The sequence below is a fragment of the Sarcophilus harrisii genome, chromosome 5 (assembly GCF_902635505.1).
Source record: "Sarcophilus harrisii chromosome 5, mSarHar1.11, whole genome shotgun sequence".
Lineage (NCBI taxonomy): Eukaryota > Metazoa > Chordata > Mammalia > Dasyuromorphia > Dasyuridae > Sarcophilus > Sarcophilus harrisii.
The window spans coordinates 30,064,866-30,090,375 of NC_045430.1; the positions used below are offsets into that span (position 1 = coordinate 30,064,866).

Sequence of the window (25,510 nt, forward strand, 5' to 3'; positions counted from 1 at the left end):
AGTTGATAAAAAGAGTTGGGGATTTTTTAAACCCTGATTACCGTTTTTATTCCTTTGGAGCCCGTCCTAAGAGATAGATTGGAGAAAATAAACAAAAAGAGAGCAATATAAAAAAGACCAAAGAAAGCTAAAAAATGATGTGTGTCACTCCCACATTCAAAAACTTTCAATGGCTCTTCATAGCAAAGCCCCAAATCCTTAGTTTGGTATTCTGAGCCCTCCAATATCTAAGATGAAGTCCTTCTTTTTAACTTCTTCAATTGCTCATCATAAATTCTCAGCACTTGACAAGCACCTTTTTTAATTCAATCTTCATGCCTTTGCTTTCATCATTTCTAACAAGAAGAATGAACTCTCCCTTACCCCATTTTTTCTTTTCTGATGGAACCTATCCTTCAAAGTCTAATTCAAAATTCTATCTCCTCCACCAAGTTCTCCCTTTTCTGAACTATTCTACTATTCTTTTCTTCATTTATTTGGACTTTAATCACTTACTTTGTGTTGTTAATAAATTTTTTTCATGAATACATATCTATTTTCCCCAAAATGATTATAAGAATGTGGGCAGAGTTTTGTATTCCCCACAGCATAAACCCACAGTACTTTGTACTTAGTTGTTAATCAATAAGTATTGACTGATTGGTTTTAGTCAGCTTGTGGGGGCAGGGGGAAATGCTACTAACAGTTATTTGAGGTGCTATTCCATGGCACTTATTCAATAAGTTACCTAAAAAGAAATTGAGCTAGATATCTGTAAGTTCCCTGACAACAATAAGTCCTATAACCTCCATTACCATACAAGAGCTTAACAAAAATTCAGTTAATATTTATTATGTGAGAAGTACAGGCAATGTCTATAGTGGAATCAGGAGATACCAAGATTCAAATTCTATCCTGGACACTTACCAGATCCATAAACAGGGGCAAGTCACCAGCCCTCCCTCAGCCTAGATTTGAACATCTATAAAATTGGGCTGTTAAGTATCTGGAAGGGTTGCAGTGAAGATCCAATGAGTAATGTATGTAAAGTTCTCTAAACCTTAAAGAATCATAAATGTCAACTAGTATTATTTTTCCCTTCATAAATAAGTCTTTTTAACTCAATTCCATGGCAGATTCTATAACAGAATACAAAGTCCTCCAGTTTATTTTCTTGCACTTAGATTTTGTTTATTAAAGATTTCTTGAAATATATGTAAGGATGTATTGATGAGGAAGAAGGAGATACCTTAGAGGTACACTTGAGACGAAAAGCAAATCAGCCTAGTTTGGGGCCACTTTTCCTCATGATCATGATTTCCCACCCTACAAAAAATAAGCCCAGTTCCTCTTGAGTACCAACTAAACAAAGAAGGACCTGACTCAAAACTTCTGCTCTCTCCAGAAATGCAAAAATAGACGCTGTTCCCAGAACCCTGACCCAAATAGACCCTTCAGTTGGTGTAACACTGATGTATACAAGTGGACCAAAAGGGGAACAACCCCAGCATGATGGGAATGGGGGGGTCCCTGATTTTCCTTTTTTTTTTTTTTGAATGCTCTGCTAAGCTAAAACTAACTTGTGCCACCCCATAGAAACAAGTTTTTATGTCAGCCAATTAGTCGCATGCCCTTCCTATGTTCCTAAATGGAGGCGAGAAGGAAGTCACACTAGATTAGACTTATTTCAGCGTATGTTGCTTTTGTTCCTGGTCCCCCCCTCCACATCTCTCTTATTTTCAAAATTAGCCATCCCTGTGCATGGGGGCTTTCCCCCACCTCCTACTCAGTAACAGGTCCTATAAAAGACGGGAACTCTTAGAGCCTTTTTATTCTAGGCAGCCAGCTGCATTGTGGGTCATTCCCATTGCAGATTCAGGCTATCCTACACTTCCACAGCTACACCGCGCAACATAGCAGCTGTGTGTAACTAACACTATGAAGCAGTGTGGGTGGCGAGGAAATATTTTTGTTATATAAATATTGTAGTTGTAATGAAATTTTAAGCAGAAAGCTTTGACTCATTTCTCTAGTGATAGAGGAACTCCGTCAAGATGCTTGAAATACATAACATTTTCTGTTGGTAATTCAGGTAATCTTAACCCTCTCAAACCTTCCCAGCTTCCTCCTGTTCCCCTCCCTAGCACCTGGCTCACCAGAAGAAGGGTGAGAAGCTCAGTACCCAATTGTACCCATACAGTACAGGGGCATAGCCAAGCCCAAGCACATTGGGGAAGAGGGATTCTCTCCCTGTGATTACCTTCATTATATACTTTTTATCTTATTTTCTGACCCCTATTAACATGTCCTCCAGTGCCCTCCTTAGGCAGTTTATTAGGCCTTCTTATTTCTTTATTTGTTTATTTTTGGTGAGACAGTTGGGATTAAGTGACTTTCCCAGGGTCACACAGCTGGTATGTGTTAAGTGTTTGAGACTGCATTTGAACTCAGGTCCTCTTGATTTCAAGATCTATTCTCTTTCCTATGTTGCTCCTGATCTTATTCATTTTTTAAAAAAATTTTTGGCAATACCCTTTTTTTAAACATTATGGAATAGATATGGTTTATTCTAGGAATCCTGACTAATTCTAACCAGCCATTTCAACAGATTTCACAGAAGAGACTTATTTTTTTAAACATTTATTAAGCCCTTACTATGTGCCAGGTACTATAAGATCAAGGTGTAAAAACTGTATTTGCAACATCCCTCTTTCCCCCATCCTTTCTGCCTTTCTTCTCCAGATACATAATTACATCTTCAGTCTACCCAAGTCTTCAGGCTTAAAGAAGAATTTCTAGTCCTTCCCTTTCTCCAGGATTCCTTTTTGCTGGAAGAGGACATTGAATAATCAAGCCCAACACAAAAACATAAGGCATTTATTGAACTAACTCCTATGGTCTTTATTAAACTAATTCTATTTAACTAGCTCCTAACTTTATTGAACTACTGAAGTTCTCTGATTAAATAGGTTTAATTCTCATTTCTAATAAGAGAAAAAGTGGAATAAAAACAGATCTAATAGCAAACATAGGTCTAAAAAATTTGGCAAAAATTGAAGAAGGAACTATATAGACTTAACTTTCACTCTTCAGAAGGACTGCAAATTTCCCCCATGTTCAAGCTTGATGAAGCACTTTAGTTGTTGAAAAACATGGAAATAAATGGTCTGGACTTGGCTGGACCATATGGATTATGTTCACAAACCCATTGGAAAGATGGCAAATGAGAAGAGCTAGATCCTCACTGGGGAACTAGGTTTGGAGGACCTGAGTCCAAAGAGGGCTGGTGACCACCAACATTTTTGCAAGGCTTGAAGGAGGGGAGGAGTTCTGAACTATGATTTTGTCTGGGGAACTTCCAGTGAGATCAACCAAGCAAGAGCACACCTGCTCTGCAAATTTTAGTTGTAGAAAAGTTACCTGGGACACTGAGGGCTTAGATGAATGGCCCAGCCTCCAAAACCAACTCTCTATTCACTGTATCTTGAGACTTTTCATATATCAGAGAACTTTGACATGGATTATCTCATTCAACCTTCACAACCCAACTAGTGCTTATCAAAAGAGGCTTTAAAGCTTAATCTGGAAGTCAGGCAACAAGCATTTATTAAGCACTAACTATACAAATAAAGGTATAGGATAATCAATATAAGCAAGGCACTAGCATAACGGAGAATCAGAAAAGATTTCTTTTGGAAAGTGGGATTTTAGATGGGGTTTAAAAGCGACCAAGGAAGCCAGAAGGCAGCGATGAGGAGGAAGAGCATCCCAAGCAAGTGAAAATATCTGGAGCACATTTGGACGGTCTGGTGCAAAGAATAGCAGTGTCACTGGATGACAGACTGGGTATGTGGTGGACAGAAGGGAAGAGAACCCAGGACAGAGCTCTGGGGGACACCTAGCATTAGGGAATGGGCCTGGAGGGCTTAGATTTGGGGTTAGTTTTTTTTAATATCTTATACTGCCACCTACTTGGTGGCCAGACATGGCCATAGTGGGAACTACACATCTCTAAAATAGACTCAAGACTTTTGCAGCATCATAACCTTGTGGAGTGTTGAACTTCAGTCCACATTTCTCCCATTTTATCAAAACAAAACAAAAACAACCTTTTTCTATCTCGAGAAGTAAGGGGACTTGTTCATTCAAATTTTTTTTAAATGCTTTGAACTTCAGTCCACTTTTCTCCCATTTTAGCAAAACAAAACAAAAACAACCTTTTTTCTATCTCGAGAAATAAGGGGACTGTTCATTCAACAAATTAATTTGTTTAATTCTTTCTTCATACAGAACAGTATTTTAATTAAAACCCACCAGACAAGCCTGCATCACACAATACAATTACATCAACAGAAACTAAATTTAGAGGGTGATGTAATTAATATTTACAGAGCACTTTGGCAAAAGTACTTTCTTCTTGACAACCTGGGCAGGGGTAAGTGTTGCAAGCACTGTTCACATTTTTCATACAGAGAGAGCTGCCTAGGATCAGACTACTAGTGTCTGCTGGTCTGAGGATCAGAATGCAGGTACTTCGACTTTAAGTCCAGTCCATTTCATTCTGCCATACTTTCTCCCCAGACTGATACCTTATTTCCTCTTATTCTAAAACTTCCAGGGAAAAAAAACTATCTTACATTCTATGTACATATCAATCAGTGATCAAGGTAATTCTTAGAACCCAGTAGGTTTTTTTCACATGCAATTTGTAAGATCTTAAATTTCAATATTACAATATTTTTAACCCTACAGATCATATTGTAAATATCTGGTTCTTTGGGATAATGGTGATTTCAAATGTAAATTAGCATTTTAGCTGTAAGGATCACTTATTTCATGGAAGTGGTGCCAGACGTTGATCCATACTTAACACCGTACACCAAGATAAGGTCAAAATGGGTTCATGACCTAGGCATAAAGAATGAAATTATTAATAAATTAAAGGAACACAGGATAGTTTACCTCTCAGACCTGTGGAAGGGGAAGGTCTTTATGACCAAAGAAGAACTAGAGATCATTACTGATCACAAAATAGAAAATTTCGATTATACCAAACTGAAAAGTTTTTGTACAAACAAAACTAATGCAGACAAGATTAGAAGGGAAGCAATAAACTGGGAAAAAATTTTTACAGTCAAAGGTTCTGATAAAGGCCTCATTTCCAAAATATATAGAGAATTAACTCTAATTTATAAAAAATCAAGCCATTCTCCAATTGAAAAATGGTCAAAGGATATGAACAGACAATTCTCAGATGAAGAAATTGAAACTATTTCTAGTCATATGAAAAGATGCTCCAAGTCATTATTAATCAGAGAAATGCAAATTAAGACAACTCTAAGATACCACTACACACCTGTCAGATTGGCTAAGATGACAGGAAAAAATAATGATGATTGTTGGAGGGGATGTGGGAAAACTGGGACATTGATGCATTGTTGGTGGAGTTGTGAACGAATCCAACCATTTTGGAGAGTAGTTTGGAACTATGCTCAAAAAGTTATCAAACTGTGCATACCCTTTGATCCAGCAGTGTTACTACTGGGATTATATCCCAAAGAGATTATAAAGAAGGGAAAGGGACCTGTATGTGCACGAATGTTTGTGGCAGCCCTTTTTGTAGTGGCTAGAAACTGGAAACTGAATGGATGTCCATCAGTTGGAGAATGGCTGAATAAATTGTGGTATATGAAAATTATGGAATATTACTGTTCTGTAAGAAATGACCAACAGGATGATTTCAGAAAGGCCTGGAGAGACTTACACGAACTGATGCTGAGTGAAATGAGCAGGACCAGGAGATCATTATATACTTCAACAACAATACTATATGATGACCAGTTCTGATGGACCTGGCCATCCTCAGCAACGAGATCAACCAAATCATTTCTAATGGAGCAGTAATGAACTGAACTAGCTATACCCAGAAAAAGAACTCTGGGAGATGACTAAAAACCATTACATTGAATTCCCAATCCCTATATTTATGCCCACCTGCATTTTTGATTTCCTTCACAAGCTAATTGTACAATATTTCAGAGTCTGATTCTTTTTGTACAGCAAAATAACGTTTTGGTCATGTATACTTATTGTGTATCTAATTTATATTTTAATGTATTTAACATCTACTGGTCATCCTGCCATCTAGGGGAGGGGTGGGGGGGTAAGAGGTAAAAAATTGGAACAAGAGGTTTGGCAATTGTTAATGCTGTAAAGTTACCCATGCATATATCCTGTAAATAAAAGGCTATTAAATTAAAAAAAAAAAGAAAGAAAAAAAAAAAAAAAAAAGGAAGTGGTGCCAGAAGAAAGGAAACTCTTTTTTAATAGCTTTTTATTTTTCCAAATACATACAAAGATAGTTTTCATACATTTATCTTTACAAAACTTGCGTTCCAAATTTTTTCCATCCTTCTCCCCACCTCCTCTCATAAATAGCAAGCAAGTTAAACGCGTAATTCTTCTAAATATAATTCCATATTCATCTTGCTACACAAGAAACATCAGATCAAAAAATGAAAGAAAAAATATGTGAGAAATAAGAAGCAAAAAAACAAAAACAAAAAAAGTGAAAATTCTATGGCTTGGTCCACATTCAGTCTCTGCAGTTCTCTCTCTGGATGTAGATGGCATTTTTTATCATGAGTCTATTGGATTGGCTTGGGTCACCTCATTGTAGAAAAGAGCCAAGTTCATCAGAGTTGATCATCACTAATCTTATTGTTGCTGTGTTCAATATTCTCTTGGTTCTGCTCACTTCACTCAGCATTAGTTCATGCAAGTAAGAAAGGAAACTCAAGAAAAAACCAGTCCTCGGTTCATGATCAGTGAGAACTGTATATCATTTTTTGGGGAGAGCAATTTCCAGATTAAACTCCAAGGTCCCTGACTCACTTTAAGACTCTTTCGTCTGGTTTTGAATTTTAGGCCAGCAAGGTGGGTCAGAGATAGAGTGTGTTCTTAGACTTAGGGTCAGGAAGAGCTGACAGTTGCTAGGTGTGTGACCCTGGACAAAGCAGTACCCTTTTCTAACCTTAGTTTCCTCTTCTGTAAAATGGGGATAATAATAGTCCCTGCTTCCCAGTGCTTTGCAAATCTTAAAGCCATATATAGATTTTTGTTTTGTTTTGTTTTTTGTCTCTCTCTTCAGTGTTTGGTCTTAAGGGAATATTCCTGTGTCCATTCAAAGTATTTCAGATATGCTAAAAAATGACTGCTCTCCATAAAAATTTCTGCTTCCTCGTGCTCACACTTTTCTTTCTGAAATTCCCTCCCGGATGATTCCTCCCCTTCCCTTCTCTACCTCTGAAATTCTATTTTTTCAAGTCCATTTCTACTAATTATCTTTGGCTACCCCAGCTTCCTCAGAACCCCCCTAAAACTTCTGGAACGATAACCAAAATGTGTACTTCTTTGTATCATCCATAGTAGACATTAAGTAAATATTTTTGGTTGGTTTCATTACAGTTTTCTAGGTTAATTTGCCTTGGGATCCTTTCAATATAAGGAATGACTGAAAAATGACTGTATTTGTGACCTGCAAGTTAGGACCACACATCCAACGATCAGGGGAAAAAATGTGTTATTCAATCTTCAAAAATCCCCAAATGCACTGAACACAGGATCTGCTGGGATTGCAATTAATCCTTCAAAGCAAATAAACATCAAGAGGGGAGAGCCAGACACCGTGGCCTGGATTGTAGGAAGCCCCCTCTTCCCTGGCACCCCCTGCAGTCACGGCTCTGGTTTATTTTTGTTGTAGGTGCATGGAAAGTGTACGTGTAAGCACAACACCGCAGGCTCCCACTGCCAGCACTGTGCCCCCCTCTACAATGACCGGCCCTGGCAGGCTGCAAATGGAAAGACGGGGGCCCCGAACGAATGCAGAAGTAAGTAAGTGACAAATCCAGACACGCAGAAGCCTTCTTGGTACCCCAAGCTTCCTGGGGATACTTGTCCCCTGAGCCTTCAGAGGCACAGGCAACTCTGACTCCTTCCAGCATAGCCCACGGCACCCCTCACCAAAGCACCGGCACACTTGCCCATTCTGGCAGAAATGGGCGACCTAGCTGCTTAGGCCCTTTGCGGAAGCCCATCCCGTGCCCTGCTCCTCCACTCCACCTCAGCCACACAGAGGAATGACCGTACCCTGTACACCTTCATTAGCCCACCTCTGACATATGTGACCATAACTCCTATCTCTCTCTATGTCTCATCCCTCCTAAACCTGTTTTACGTGCTCATCAAAACCTCCACCCTTTTATTCCTCTCTACTTTCTTATGCAGTGATCCTAATTTTTCACTTAACATTTCCTCTTCCAAATCTCAACCCTCTAGTTAACCTCTACCCTGTTCTCTTGCATCCCGTAACATCCTTCTGCTCTCTCTCCTCCTTCCCCACACTCTCTGACAAGGAGCTCCTCTCCTTGGTAATATGAGCCCCAGTGATCTCATCTCCTCTCTTCTCCAGCCAGTTGCAACCTCAGTCATCCCTCTTTCTCTAATTTCCAAGCTTGTTCCTTCTCCATTGTCTCCATTCCCCACCAAGAGTCTGTCCTGGGCTCTCCCATTCTTTCTCTCTTGGTGACCTCTTCAGTTCCCTTGGGCTAAATTCTCTAGGTCAGTGACTTGAGATTTATGTATCTGGAGAGTCTATCTCTCCCCGAGCTTCAATTCCACATCAGCAATTACCCCTTGGACTTATCAAGCTGATGTCTAGAAGCAAACTCAAACTCAAAACAGAATGGATTCTCCTTCTCCCAAGCCCCTCTCTTCCAAACATTCCTATTTCTTACAAGGACACCACCATTTTCCTAGCATTCCAGGTGCAGAACCTCGGCATTATCCTTGACTCTTCAGTCCCCCCCTCCACAGATCTCATCAGCTGCCACATCTTGCCATTTCTGTTTTCATACCTCTAGCATCTGATCCTTCTCTTCATACACACAGGCTCTCGTCACTTGTCATCTAAATTTTTGTTAATTTATCCTAATTGGTCTCCGTGTGTCAATTGTTATCCCCAGTCCATTCTCCACCCTGTTGCTAAAAATGATTTTCCTTAAGCATAGATCTGATGTAATGACACCTCTTATTAAGTAAATTTCATTATTGCTTCAGAGATACATAATAAACTCCTTTATTTGGATTTTAAAACCCTTTATTATCTGGCTCCCACCTGTTTCCAGCCCCATTGTACATCACTTCTCATCTATCACACTTCAGTCCAGCCAAACTGGTCCTCTCTCTGTCCTCCCAAGAGCCATTCCATTTCCCTTCTCTATCCTTTTGTACTGACTTCCTTCCATGCTTGTACATGCTCACTTCTGCTCCATAGAACCCCTCTTTTTCTTCAATTAGCAATTGAAGTTGCTACTTCTCCCCCTATTTTATATTTAAGAATACAGATAGAGATGTGACCCATAATTTCAGTGGTTTAGGGAACTCACTCCTTGGTGATGAAATTATCTCAAGCAAGGCAGATTTGCCGGGTGGTATAGCATGCTAGATCAAAGTCAGGAAACTCCAAGTTAAACCCAGTCCCAGACACTTATTAACTGTGTAGTTTTTGGACTTATCAAGCTGCCTCAGTTTCCTTATATGTAAAATGGGGTTAATAATAGCACCTACTTCCCAGGGTTCTTTTGAGGATAAATTGAGATATTATTTAAAAAGAAGGTGCAATATAATGCTAGTTCCCATTATTATTATTGCTTTACAATTTATAGTTTATAGAATTTCCTAGGACACTGAGATATTACATGAATAATCCAAGATCAGGCAGTCAGTATGTCTTAGAGGGAGGTCTTCCTGACTTTGAGGAGAGTTCTCTATCCTTTGCCTCTGTCATTGATTTCTATTTATTTGTGTGTTCTTTTTGAATTTATTCTTGGATATACTTATCTGGTACTTATTTTCCCCATCTAAAGATAAACTCCTAAAAATGTAGATTGCACTAATAGTCTAAGGCCTAGCACAGTGTATAACACTTAAAGGGCTCTTATTTAATACTTTCTGAGTTAATTGATTGGCTTTGGAAAGCAGGCTGGCTAGATAGATGAAGTGACTAGTAGTATTGAGTGACTAGTGATATATGATCAAAGCTGCTGTAGCATCCCAGACAAAGAAAAAAATTTCATCAAGAGGACTTTAGATAATAAACTAGATTCTAAATAATAAACTGTGTTACTCTCTCCCTAGCAGCCTAGAGTGAGAGGAACATCCCTGAAAAGGTAGTCATGGAAGGGAACTAGAGAGAGGGTGAACCATTTGTTTTCTCCACTTCTGCAACTTCACCTCCAGTTCTTCCAGCTTAATCAAAACTACTATTTTTTAATATCCTACAAATTTCATAATGCCTAGAAAAATATTTTTTTAAATTTTTGTTAAGGGAACTCCTGATGGAGGTCATAGATGAACAGTCTTTCACACTGGTGAATAGCACATGGAGCCCAAACAAGATAATTACAGAGACCTGGGCGGTTTGCCAGCTTGCCGGTGTGGGACGAAATTTCAAACTAAAGCATTCATTCTAGGCCATGACCATGAGCTTGATGACCAGGATTATGATTCCTTAATTCTTCCTTTATAGTCCATGCTAATTTCTCTCTAGGGAATTGAATTAACATCAAAAATCAGACATATTCCTGTAAGCAGCCTGACCTTCATGTATTTATCCTGTTTATTCTCCTACAGAGGAGAAAAATCCAGGATTCATTCATCAAGCATTTATTTATTAAGTGCCTGTTATGTGCCAAGCACAGTAGTGGGCATGTGAGACAGAGACAAAAATCCAACAGTCCCTGCTGGTTCTGCTCTTGCTCATTTTGTACCCCAGCTCTCACAGTGTTTCGCTGTGACTGAGTTCCCCCACCTTGTTAGCCCAGAACTACTAACAGAGATCTGTCTTATTCAACTACTCTTATTTTTCTCTCTATCTTGTGCCACAACTCTCAGGCCTTATTCTTAGGAGGTACTAAAGCCCAGTCCCCTGAGCTAGTTCCTCGTTAGGAAACTAGGTCTCCTGCTTGCTCCTTAATACTCACTGCCTTCCGCCTGGACATACTATCCTCATCCTGTTTGCAGGGATTCTCTCCTCTCACCCAGTGTTGTTCTCCCCTTGCCATTTATATGTCTACTTTGATTAGCGCCTACTGCTTATTGTTCTGTTCCCCAACCATCTGCTTAGACTCCCTCCTAGTGTTCACTGCCAGGATCACTCACCTTATTTTAGCAGATCCATCTATTTTCAGTCCCAGCCTCAACCTGTCCCAACCACTGGCCACCAAATCCTGTTATTGACAGAAACTCAGTTTTTCCTTGTATCTCTAGGATTTAAAGCTAGATATTGTGAGCCCCTTCTTTCTAGGCATCCATTAGGGATATAGCTCTCCTGTTTGTTTATAAGAAATGTTTATGATTGCCCTTAAGTACATATCTGAAGTCATTATGGTCTCTATAAATGTTCCTTATTGTGTTTTTAAGATGTTTTTAAAGTAAGAATCTGAGTACCATCACATATTAAGAGAACACTGAAGAAGTAATGCAAGAATATCTTAAAAGTGGCATTGCAATCTCTGAGGATGTTTATATTTTTATTCTAAATCACTTAAAATAATTTACCGAATTTCCCCCAGTTTCCTAGAATGCTCTTCTGGCCCCTTCCATAGAAACTACTTATTCATTTCAGTTCATTAAGGAAAAGAAAAGGGAACGTGCTTCTTGAATCTGTTGAAAGATTATGAAGTATTTCTAGTGAAATTAGTACTTCAGAGATACGATAGCTGGAGTATAGTGAAAACTTGTGGTTTCTGAAGGAACTTGATTTCTCTATCCTAACTTCATACTCCATAGTTCAGCTGCACCTCAAAAAGATCCTTCCAAGAACAATCAGTTTTTGTGTTTGCTGCAGTTTGACCAGAATTTTTGGAAGTAACACCTGTTAGCTTAGGCCAATCCAAAATCAGTAAGCACTGATTAAGCCCCTATATTCAATGCATTGAATGGCATTGGAGATATGGGAATGAAACAGATAGGGCTCCTGCCCACAGGGAATCTCTAATCTAATCTGGGGGTAGGACATGCTACATATGTGTGTAATAGAAGGTAGCTTATGTAGGCAAAGGTGGGATCCTGAGAAAGGGCCAAATGAAAATCTGAGGGGGACCACTCAGTAGATCAGTATCTCTTTCATAAGTGATCATGTCATACTAGTGTTCGAGATATCAAGTGATTACTCATGAAAATAATCAGAATCATATGAATAGAATTGAGGAATGCCCGGAGACAGACCATGCTCACTGTAGGCTTTTGGCAGCTTCACACTCATTGCAGAGAAGTGAGACATTTTGGTCTACAGTAACTTCTCCACCCTGGAGATGAGTAATATTCCGCAGTTACTTTGCTTAACAAGCAAGACTTAACTATGTCAGGTTTTCTTAGAACATAAAAAGATCTTGAAATTTTGGTGTTTTAAAAACAGACACCAGGGGCAGCTAGGTGGCTCAGTGGATAGCGCACCAGCCCTGAAGTCAGGAGGGCCTGAGTTCAAATCTGGTCTCAAACCCAAATACTTCCTAGCTGTGTGACCCTGGGCAAGTCACTTAACCCCAGTTGCCTCGGGGGAAAAAACAGATACCCACTTTCCCCCAACTACCCCTAAATGCTCTGGGTCTCAAAAAGCCCTAACCCAGTTGGCATTTTTATCTCATTTTTAACCATGTGCTTTCCTTCTCTTCTTTTTCTCAGCCTGCAAGTGCAATGGCCATGCTGACACATGTCACTTTGACAAGGATGTGTGGCGAGCATCAGGAAATCGGAGTGGTGGAGTGTGTGACAATTGTCAGCACAACACAGAAGGCCAGCATTGCCAGCGGTGCAAGCCAGGCTTCTACCGGGATCTTCGAAGGCCCTTCTCTGCCCCAGATGCCTGCAAGTGTGAGTGACAGGGAAGGAAGGAAGGAAGGAAGAAAAATGAAGGAAGGAAGAAAAATGAAGGAAGGAAGGAAGGAAGGAAGGAAGGAAGGAAGGAAGGAAGGAAGGAAGGAAGGGAGGGAGGAAGGGAGGGAGGAAGGTAGAGAAGGAGGGAGGAAGGAAAGAGGGAAGGAAAGAGGGAAGGAAGGAAGGAAAAATATAGAAAGAGGAGGGAGGAGGAAAGGAAAGAAGGAAAGAAGGAAGGAAGGAAGTACAGAAAGAGGAGGGAGGGAAGAAGGAAGGAAGCAAGCAAGCTGGAGATACAAATAAAAAGTCAGACAGTCCCCATGGAAAATTTCACACAAGTCAAATCAAAATGTCCCATGGTTCTTGGGACTCAGTGGCAAAACAGATGGGGATGCCTCCTCTATAATGTGATTTCCTATGATGGAATCCTTTCAGGTTTTGCTATTACACTGTCAGACAGTGAAAAAGACCTCAGTGGCAAGGGCTTTCCTTTCTTGGTCTTGGGGGCAGAGACTGTCACCCCTACAGGTGTGATTGGCAGGCTTCCCAAGGATTCTTCCCCAGGATGAGAGCTTAGGGCTGTTCCCAAGGCTCTGGGGTTCAAGGTTCTAGAATGTCTCCTTCCAGGTCTGCAGGGAGGTGGTGGTCAAGATGGCAGTGGGGGTCTGACTTGCCCAAGCCATTCTCCCTCCTGTTTCTCCCTCCGGGTCTTGCTGTCCCAGCTCTCTGGCTTGGCTGCACTGCCCATCGTGCTGGGGATCGTGAACAATAGAGCCTCTAACTTTACTTCTGTAGGAAATTGCCTCTTACCCATGCAGGTTGGCTCCTTCTCTGGAGGCGACCTCAACTCCCGGAGAGCTGCCAAAGGCTTGGAGAGGTTTCCTTGGACCATCAGGTTAATATGGATCAAGGGCAGAATTTGAATTCAGATCTTCCTGCTCCAAGCCATAATGCCATTCTCCCTCTTAATAATGTTATCAGATGAGAGTACACTATGTAAAATCACACCAGAAAACAAGGTTAAAATAAGAAGACAAAAAAAGAGCTAAAGAGGGATATTGAGGGAAGAGCTATTTCGACCACTTAGGACAGGGGTAAGCCGAGTCTGGTCATAAGTGAGGGAGAGAACTAGGAGTGGCTTTTATATTTTAAAATAAAGCTTAATTGTATTTTAAAATGTAAAAACCATTCTTAGCTCACTAACCACACAAAAACAGGCTCCAGATGTGGCCCTGACCAGAGTTTGCTGACCCCTGACTTAATAAGATTAATTTTTAATTAATAAGAAGACTACAAACTGAATCAAAATATAAACAGAATTAAGTTAATGAAAAAAAAAAAAAGGTTGCTTGCAAACTGCCATTGTATCATTCTATTGTGGATCACTTAAAGAACAGAAAAGATTTAGCTTTCCCCAGGACTTGACATGGCTAATGATGCACTGTGGGTCATAACTTATGTGGGATGTACTAGTCATTACTTTGTCTCCTAATATGGAAAAAGTTTTAAAGAGCAGTTGTAGTTTCTTCCAAGTTGTTGGCTGAAACCCCAAAAAGATAGTTTTGCAAAGAGATGTGTGTAATTTATGTGACATGACTTACGTCAGGTAGGTATAAGGGTACATTTGAAGATGAAGTAAGTCCCTGTGTGTGTGTATGGGGGGACAGAGATGCCACAGGGCCAGGTCTGGAAGGGAGCCAGTGAGAGGCGGAGCGGGGCTGGACAGCTGCCCTCCTTGCCAGGGATATCGGCCCGGGCTCTCCTTGTTTCTCCCAGTCTTGTCAAATGGTCAGCAGCAAACCTCCACTGTTGCAGAACAAGGACCGGTTCATTTTGTTTTTGTAGCCACACTACTTCATACATTATGGGAACTTCATAAATGTTTATGAATTGACTAGAATCACATTATGATTCAATGAAAATTACCATCCTCTATCATAGGGTTCTGTTCCCTGCTCCCCAGTGCCTCTGAGAACAGAAGGCAAAATGACTCTTTTACATTAGGCCAGATCGAATGGCCTTTAGAAGTGCCTTATTTTTAAGACAAAAGTTCATTTAAGTTTTAAAGACAAATGTCCCATTAGCAACAGAAAGTATCATTCTCAATGGCTACTGTCTTTTCCAGGTCTTAATAGTATTGAAAGAAGATAAGCATTATCATATCTATAGATCATATCATATCATATCTAAAAAGAAGTTAATGTAGTATCCATTGATAACTACAATGTTACAAGCTTTTTATTTCACAAGAGACATGGAAAGAACTAATTTTTTTAAAGGTTTGTTTGTAAAAGCGTGCTACACAAAAGAAGGAAAATTGAAGAACTCTTCAAGGGATCTAATAGAGACAAACTTTATAAAAACAAAAGAAAAAAATGCCCGAGCCTTAAAATAAAATGTTTTAAGTGGGAATTTTGCCCAAGTAATCCGGGCCAAAAGAAATATCTCCTTCTGTGGGGTTATTGTTGTTTTTAAATTAGAGTTCTATTTTCGAGTTATGCCCCACAATCCTAGTTAATGTAACACGATTGCCAACCCTAAGTCTATAAATTAAAAGATTCTTCAATTTTAGTACAGTTTTGAGAAGGGAGAGAACTGGGATAATAAGAATTGCCTTGTCCTGTACATAGTCAAAATGAACATTTATTTAACCAACTCTCTTAAAAGACTTGTGATACTGGTCAACAAACCAGTATTTAGCATAGTATCTGATACCAAGGGCTTAACAAATGTTTTTTCATTCATTCATCCATCCAGTCGAGCTCTTTTATTTTATAAATGTGGAAACCAAGGCTTAGAAAAGTTAAATGCTTGTTTAAGGTCACACAGATAGGAAGTGGAAGAGTATTACACTGGTATGTTTCTGATTTTGTGTGACCCTTAACAAGTCACTTTCTTTTCTCTGAGCCTCACTTCCCAAATCTGTAAAATCAGGAAAAAAATATTTGTTATTTACTTCAAGGAGTTATTATAAGGAAAGTGCCCAGAAAATATTAAAGTAAAAAAATTTGATTATTATTAGAAATGTCTAATAATAGTCATGTTTGAACAGGTTATCATTTCCTTATCATCATCAGTTGATATGGGACTCATTTCTCTGGGCTCTATGAAAGACATGGAGAAGACACCGACTTCTCCTCTAGATTTTCCATCTCTAGACTATATAGTTATAACAAATAAATAAGTAACAAATATTTAATCAGCTTCCACTGTGTGCAAAGTTTACTGATACCCTAAAAATTCAGCCCTGCCTTGATAAAAGTGACATGTGTAACTGATGTAGAATTTTATACTGGACTAAGTAAAAACCATGCTCCAGGGGATAGTAGAGTTCCTAGTATTTTTAGCTCCATATTCAATAAAGGTGGGATTTGAGAACTTCTTGTCCTGTCAGGGAGTTCACATGAAGGCATCTACTTGTGTGCCTGGCCATAAGTGTCAGCTGTTATTTTTAACATTGAAGAAGAATAAAGAGTTGGTGCCATCCTCAGGAAACCTAGAAGGTGACAAGTTGTACTCAGTGTATTACACCATCATTGCTTAATAAATCCTCATTTGAAGAGAGGTAGATTGGAGGTACACAAACTTTGTGAATCTAGCATCAAATCTAAGAGGGTCATGTGTATATACTGCATCATTGGTCGATACCTCTATGACTAATATATATATATATATGTGCATATATAGTTACTTATCCATGGGTGTGTGTGAGTGTGAAATTATAATAAACCAGAATTCCCACAGACAGATAAAGCACAATTAACAATTCAGAATAAAGTCTTTTTGTAATGAGATTAAACACTTAAAAAACTTTTATAATGCAAGCCAAGCTATATTTTAAAAAAATATTTATATAATGCTTTAAGGTTTGAAAAGTTCTGTACATTATATTTCATTTGATGAGCCTTTAAAGCCATATGTGCAAGAATGCTTCCTCACAACATTTCTCTTTATTCTTGCTCATAAAAGACAAATGGCGTTAATCTCTGGTGAAATTATTAAGTCTAAAAATTTTGTCTTCTATTACTATTCACTCCTTTGGTCTCCTAATTCCCCCTTACCTATCATTATAAGAAAACATCTGATAGTAATCATTTGTATTAGTTTATTGATTCTTCAATTAGCTTGTTGTTTGGGCAACAGTGAATGGCACATGAATAGAGAGTGGGAGTCAGGAAGACAAATTCAAATCTGGCCTCAGACACTGACTGAGCCTGGACAGGTCACAAGCCCTACTTGCTTCAGTTTCTGAGCTGGAAAAAGAAATGGGAAACCACTCTAATGTCTTTGCTAAGAAAACCCTAAATGGGATCATGAAAATGACTGAACAACAACAAACATTAGTTTATTGATCGTTGACTGGAAGTAATACAATGTAATGGAACGAACACTGGATTTGTGGCCTAAAGACCCTAGTTCAAACCTAATTTCTATTATTTGCTACCTATGTGATATTGGACAGGTCACTTCATCTTCTTGACCATCTCCTCACCATGCTGTCAGCTCTCCAGCCATCATCCTTACCCTCCTATCCCTTCCCCTGAGATCTCAGACTCCCTCTCAGCCTCCTGGCTCTGAGGGATGAGCGTGACTTTCCCTTCCTAGAGCCCAGCCCTCTAAGCCACATCCTGACTGCCTCACTATGCCCCATGTGAGTTCCATCCACTCCTTTCTCATATCCCTCAGTGGTTGTCCTTTGTTCTCAGAGGACCCAAGTGACATCCCTAGGTTCGAGTTGAATTGCAGTGTGTCAAACTGGCTGATCACAGCAAAATGCGCTTGGAAGGTTGGCCACAGATTAGGCACAAATGGTCCATGTGACCATCCGGAGTCCATACATGGTCTTTCTTTAAGAGTGTAGGGTCCCTGAGGGCAGGACTATCTTGCTTGCTTGTGTATGTATCCTGGGCCTGACACATAATTAGCATTTAATCTTCTCTTCTTCAGGAGATTGTCACTGGACAGATAACAATTACAAATGCTTATTCCTGTACTTTTTTTTTTTACTTTTTTTTTTTAACATCTTATTCTTTCTGTCCCTTTCCTACTCAATGAGATTTTTTTTAAGTCAAATCAAATCAACAAGCATTTATTAAGCACTTAGCATGTTCCAGTCATGGGGGCAACACCTGAGGATGAAAAGGTAGGCAAATAGTCCCTGCCCTCAAGGAATTTGTGTTCTAATGAAGGAAATCAACTTTCACCAACTATATGTGTGCATGTGTGTTTATTTGTATTTACATATAGATTTGTGTATATGCCCATGTATATTTCTATGTACATATATACATTTATGTATGTCTTTATATATTTGTGTATATATAAATATGCATATATATACACACATACATATACACACACAAACCACTTGAAAATAATCAATAAAGGGAATGGAAAAGACTTATTGCAGAAGGCAGAAACAAAGAGAATGTTGTGGACCTGGGAGATAGGCAGTGAAATTCATGGACTTTGGAGATGGAGTGTCTTGTGTATTTAAAAAAAAAAAAAAAACAGTGATAGAGTTCATGGATGGGAGAATAAAGTAGAAGACTGAAAAGTAGAAGGGATGAGGTCATGAGAGGGCTTTAAAAGACAAACAGGGCTTTTTATTTGCTCTTACAGGAATAGGAAGCTAACCACTAGAGGTGATTGAGTAGCAGAGTGATACAATCACACCTGTAATTTAGGAGGATCACTTTGACAGCACAGTGAAGGACGGACTGAGGGAGCTACTGCAATAGTGCAAGTGTGAATTAAGGAGAGCCTGCACTAAAGGGGTAGCAATGTCAGAGGAGAGAGGGGCCATATAGGAGAGAATCAATACAAGAGTAAAAAATTGAATAGGGGGGCTCAGAGAAAATGAGTGGGAGGATAGGGGTAACCTCAGTAATAATAGAGAAATTAAGAAGACAGATAAAGAATTCCATTTTGGATATGTTGAGTTTAAGACGTCTACAAGACATCCAGTTTAAGATGTTTACTAGGCATTTGGATCTGTAAATCTGAAGGTCATGAGAGGAATTGGGCTGGATCAGTAGATTTAAGATACAGAAATGATAATTAATCTATGGAAAATGATGAGATCACTAACTAAAATATGAAATAGTATAGCCAGTGAAGAAAATAGATCCTGGAGGACCAAGACTAATCATGTTTATCAGGCCCTACCTGAATGAAAATCCAGCAAAGGAGACTAAGAAGAAGCCATCAGACAGGTAGGAAGAGAACCAGGAGAGAGCAATGTCAAAGTAACTTAGAGAGAAGAGAGTGTCAAGGGGAAAAGGGTGATCATAGTGTCCAAGATCACAAAGAAGTCAAGAAATGAGGCTTGAGAAAGGTCGTGAGATTTGCACCTGAGGGATGATTAAGTATTTGGAAGAGCATTGTCAGTTGAATGAGCCCAGAAGCCAGGCCGCAAAGTTAAGAAATGGAGAGTAAAAGAAGAGGCACCCATTATAGAGAGACTTCATAAAGTTTAGCCACTAAGGGGGAGGGAGATAGAAGATGATAGCTGGGAAGAATAGGCGTCTAAACCAGAGTTGTTTTGAGAATGGAGCAAAGAGGGGCACATTTGTTTTTAGGGAACAGAGAAAGCAGCTAATAGGAAGAGACCGAAAAGTAGTTAGAGAATGGACATGATCGGGGAATAATCTTCTGGTAAAGACAGGATTGGATGGAATCACTTGGGCATGTAAAAGAGTTTGCTTTGGCAAGAACTACTACTTATTCCTGTGAGACAGGGGTGGAGGAAATAGTGGGAGGAAGCCTCTGAGGGGTGAAATGAGGAAGGGAGAAGATGAAGCTCTCAGAAAATAGCTTCAATTTTTTCAGTGAAATAAAGGCAGAGTCCTCAGCTAAGAAATTGGAGAGGAAGGAGAGAGAACCATGGAGGTTTGAGAAGAATGAAGAGGTAACAAAGATTAAAGAATAAAAGAAAGTTCAGCAAAACCAACTTATTGCACCTGATAACATAAGTAGCATTTCACCCTGTATTCCTTCACCTCTCTAGTAAAAGGAGGGAAATGCATTTTCTCAACTGTTCTTTAGGACCAGCATTGGTCTTTATAAATATGCAGCATTCTGTTCTAGTTTAATTATTCTTTTGCTTCTATGTTGCAATAATTATGTTTATTGTCTTCTTGATTCTGCTTCCCTCATTTTATGTCAATTCATATAATATTCCCTTTGAATTCTCCAGATTTACTCCCCTGCCTCCAGTTCAGTGACAGGCCATTATTTTCATGTGTCACTATTTGTTTAGCTACTCTTCAAACTTTCCATTTTTCAGCTGAAGAAACTGAAACCCAGGGGCTAAAAAAAGGTGACTTGGTGAAACCCCCACAGATATTGATCAGCAAAGCTAGATTTCACTGGTTAATACTGAATTCCCTGCATAGACACATGGCTCAATAGATCCCACCAACACTGTGACCAGGTCCCCTTGGGGACACTTGTATGGGATGTCTTTAGGACAGAGATACCTGACATATTGCCGCAATACTCCCTAGTGTAACCCAAACCAGATTGAAATGAAATTGTTAATTAAATAAAAATATAATAAAACATAGACAATATGGTATTTAAAAACCCAGCCAGCATGCTGCCTGTTAGGATCCTTATGTAGGGATACCTCTGTTTCTGCTTGAGTCTGATACTACATCCTTAGGAAACTGGCTGAAGCATCTTGGTCTCTTACTCCCCAGCATGGGCATCCCAAGTGTCCCTCAGTGAAGTTCAATATCCTCTTCAAGAAAATGACAATCTCTAAAGTGACTTTGGTTTCTAGAAGTCTGTGTCTAATAAATCATAAGCAAATTCCTATTTTCACATAGGGGACTGCATCATATACATAATAACTAGTAGACATGGGCTGAATACCAACTGTTAGAAAGCCAGATTCATAAATAGATGGGAAGCTCCACCCTTACCCCACCCCTAAAGTTCTTTCTTCCTGGCACGTATTGGCCCACCAAGAGCCACTCTTCCAAACAACCTTGGTTAGATTTATTTATGTGGTTGCAGTAGGGAGGAGACATAGCATCAAACTATGCTCATTCATACTTAGTTTCAAAGTTATTATAAACAAAGGATTAAGACTATCTCAGAAATGTTCGGGAGTTTTTTTTTTTCTTTTTTTTTCCCCTGAGAGTGAGTTTAGAGCAGTAGCATAAAAGGATTACGATCTAGTCTTCCTTCTGGACCGAGCCACCATTAGTGAAGGATGTTAGAAAATGAAATAAAATTTGACTAATTAAGTCAATAGATGTGTTGAGATCATGTGGAAGGTTAACTAACCTACCCCCAGATAGAGAAAGAAACCCCATCTTTCCAGGGCCCTTTTTTTCTTTTCCATTCTCCCACTAAGTACTTTATGTTGTGGTCAAAAAATGTGTACTCTCAGTTACTGGTCAAAGATTGTGTTGATAATGAGACTGGACCAGAATAAACAGAGTTCTGAACCGGATCTAACCAATAGATTTATCCCTGAGGCAATTAAATCATCCTTGTTTATTCTCACTTCCTCTTTATTCAATCTTAAACTGAGTGGACTGTTGGGAAGCAGCTGATCAACTACTGGTTTCCATAGCCAAGAAGCCACTCCTGTGGATTCCAGAGAAGCTGTTTGTTTTTTTTAGGGCCAGTAAGAACATTACTCAATTTACTTCTTTAGTTCTGAAATAAATGTCAGCACATTTAGGGTCTTTAGTAATGTGGGAGAATGTTAGTTAGCCTCGTTATCTCAACTTAGGACTGAGAAGAGAAATGGACTTACACAGACGACCCATTTCCCATTAATTCATGGAGAAAAAAACATCATTTTATCCTATTTACTATGAGGAATACTGTGGCTAGCAAGAAATGAAGGTCGAATAGTATCTGAGCAGGATCAGTATTAGGAAAGCAACTTATATTTAGACCCTTGAATTTCTGTTAATAATGTTTTCCAAAAGCCTAAACAGCTTTTAAACATGAAATATTTAACATGAAAATCATGAAAACATGAACATGAAATCATATTAAACAAATTCAAGTCAATAAAGAAGTCAGATAGGACTTGGATATTTAAAAGAAGATTTGGAAGATTTCTTCAAGCAAGAAAGTTTTGTCCCCACTTTCCCCAGGCCTCTTCACTAATCATTTTGATCTATTTCTTAACATCACTGAGAAATATAAAGAGAAGAGTTTTGAGCTCCCAGCTCCTGATTGTTTTTTAGACACTTCTACTAATCTTAAAGACAGCTAGTGGATACAAGAAGTGGAGTCAGGGATACCTGAATTCCAATCTGACCTAAGCCACTTACTAGCTGTGTGATCTTGGGCAAGTCACTTAATCCTGTTTACCTCAGTTTCTCATCTGTTAAATAAGTGGGAGAAGGAAGGGACAAACCATTCCAGAATGTCTTCCAGGAAAAAGCTTTAGGCTGTTCAATATTTCTCCACTACCCTCCTTAATACTCTATCAAGTATACCAGCATATTGGGAACTAACTTTTTAGAGTTATTCTTTTCAAGGGAAGTCATAAAATACAATGGTGATATAAATCCCTCCACCACTGATCTGGCTTCATAGCCAAGAATCAGGTACTTGCACTTAGCATTCCTAAAGTGGGGCTATGAAGTAGAAACATAGACACCCCAAGACTATCTAACTTTATCTTAGTTTGCCAACTTTATTCCCAGATCTCTACACCAGCATCTCTGGAGGATTAAACTGAATTGATAGAAATTTTTTTAGAGAAAATATCAGCATCATTTTTAAAAGATTACATATTAATGATCATACATAGTTTAGTCCTGTCCCGGAATTCACTATAGAGTTACAGTAAATCCTAGGAGTTGCTAAAAATCTGGCTAGCTATCTGAGGAGTCTTGGCAGAAGGTAGATTTATGCAGATAATATGATTAATGGATATTTTTTTCTGACACTCTGGTAGATATAAACATTAAGAAACAGTTATATCAATTCTTTTCTTCCTCTTCAAAATTCCTGACTCTTGCTCTCTGTTTTTCTCCAGGAAACAAAAATTGTATTCTTACTAGAAATTCTAAAATGTAGGATTCAAATATAACCCAAAATACATAGCTAAATATTTCAGTGTGGGGGAACTCCCTCTCATTTACAACATGTGGATTTGTGACATATAAATAACTTACAGTGTAAATTGTTATGAGACAAGAATTGCCTCATCCAAATAAAACATAAGATACCACGTGCATTGACAAATGTCTCTATTAGTCATTTTAGTACCATCTAGTTACCACAGTTACTTACTTGCATAACATAAAATTAAACTGATGTATGTAAGTCAGTGTGTCATTGTTTTTAAAATCATTTAGCTACTCTTTTCCCTCTGTGCAGAAGTGTGTGTGAGGTAGGTAAGGTATACTGCCAAGTATCATTGAGTAATCAACAAGCATCTAAGCACCTACTTGTGACACATGATGAAGATGCAAATATAAATATTGAATGTTGATTGGTTTTGCTGAACTTTTTTTCCTTTTCCCTTTTTAAAAATCTTTGTTAAAATAAAGATGAGAAGAGAGAGGATTTTATTTGGAAACAAAAGACATGGACTGATTTCTCCCTTTGACTTCCCCATCACTTAGTACAATCCCTGGCAAAGAATATATGCTTGATGAGTATTTGTTAACTTAAGTGATATTCTTTTCAGGTAGGTTGAAGAAGCTTATTTAACACTTAAGGGTTAGTGTATATTTGATATATTCTTTTCAGGTAAGTTGAAGAAACTTATTTAACACTTAAGAGTTGGTGTATAGTCGATTTATTATTAAACAAGGAGAAAATATTAAATAGCTATATTTTTTCTTTAAAAGAAAGGTATCATTGCCTTAAAGGATTTATAAACTGGCATTGCTATTGGATTTCTATAGCAGAGCATATGATTCCCTTAAAGAGAATTTGACCACGGCAATACATTTTCCAAATTGTAAAGGTTTTAGAATAAAGAAAAAAAATTTTTTAATATTTAGGCCGTATGTTTGTATAATAAAGAATCCTACAGTGCAGGGTAGTACATAGGCTAATCTGTTATTTCTATGATGACAGCATGATGGGACTTCTAGTATGACGTCCTGAAGTCATCATTGCAGAGATAAATGTCAACTGGTTAAATCAACGTCATAAAGTCTTACCAGACCATATTGATATTATTGAGGAGAATAAGCATGTGGCCAAGAAAGGCTTAATTTATCTAGATTTCTAAAAAAGAAACTTTTTAGAAGGTTATACTCTATAGGCTATTTGGTTTTTTTTTTTTTAATATCAGATGGGGGAAATATTTTGCCATGAGTAGGAAACGTTTGTTTAATGATAGAAAACAAAACATGTATATAAATGGGCACTTACTCTAGGTGAAAATATATTATTTTTTCATAAAATCTTAAAACTGGAAGGACCTTAGAGGTCATCTAATTCAAGTTTCCCAGTAGGAGGTAAGCTTCACATTTTTCTATTTTGCAAGTACATCAAATATTTGTTGACTACAATGCTTTTTAGGTTTCTTCCTCTTTCTTATGGCAATTGATTTATGTCAGTTAGCCATCTATATATAATTAGTATTGATGGCATGTCTGCTATCCATCATCCATTTTTCATTATCAATTACTTATTTGATTCAGGATTGATTCACTTGAATTGTGTGCAATATTCTTTTCTCATTTTTCAAGCTTTTTACAAATTCTGATTTTTGTGTGACAAGTCAGTGGGCACAGAGTGATCTGAAATAAGGTGGAGAATGAGGATATTGATAGCTAGTATTTATATAGCATTTGCTTTGTACCAGGCACTATGCTAAGCACTTTACAAATACTATCTCATTTGATCTTTAGAACAACCCTTTAAGACAGTTGCTATTATCATATCCGTTTTTCAGTTGAGGAAACTGAGGCAGAGATTAAGTGACTTACCCAAAATCAAACAGCTAGTAAGTATCTGAAGCACTTTTGAATTTGTCTTCCTGATTCCAGGCCCAGTATTCTACTCACTATGCCAAATAAGCTACCTCTGTTGATATGAGTTTACTCTGTAATGACATCATCTGATCATGTCTTTTAGAATACAATATTTCATTTTTGTGGCATTCTATCAATTCTTTTCTTGAAGAAAATGTTCATGATATAAAGTTCTGAGGCTTCTTTCTGACTGATTTATATTTTCCAATATAATTCTTATCAGATTTCCCTTTTCCTACCTTTGCACTGAAGTCACTGCACTTGAAAAGTGTATGCTAATTTTACTTAGAGTATTTCATTTGTTTTATTTTTTATTGTATACCCTGCAGCTATTACCATACTGGTCTTCTTGCAAAATACTTTCTATGAGAACTATAAGATAACTAAATATTCCATAAAACAATGTTTCTTATTACCTTTGGGCATACAACAAAATCAAGTAGACTAGCTTCTTTATTTGCTTCTCCAATGAGTACCTTTTGAGCCACCTATTCATTTTGCTACAGCTTCCTTCTTTTATGAGAATATCATGATTATTGCAATGATTTAGCTCCTCCAACAAGATGACCAGTTGTGAATCTTTATCTCTAACATTTAGAATATTAGCAGCCAAATTTATAGAC

At 38.3% G+C, this 25,510-nt stretch overlaps 1 protein-coding gene across 3 annotated transcripts in view; it reads left to right on the forward strand.

Moving 5' to 3' along the window:
• The window catches only part of NTN4 (netrin 4), a 178,415-nt gene that overhangs the window by 119,118 nt on the left and 33,787 nt on the right, over positions 1 to 25,510 (forward strand). For all 3 annotated transcript variants that reach the window (XM_031939628.1, XM_031939626.1, XM_031939627.1), the window contains exons 4-5: positions 7,742 to 7,868; positions 12,724 to 12,912. In XM_031939628.1, coding sequence (XP_031795488.1) covers positions 7,742 to 7,868; positions 12,724 to 12,912 — 316 coding nt within the window. The remainder of the gene's footprint in view (positions 1 to 7,741; positions 7,869 to 12,723; positions 12,913 to 25,510) is intronic.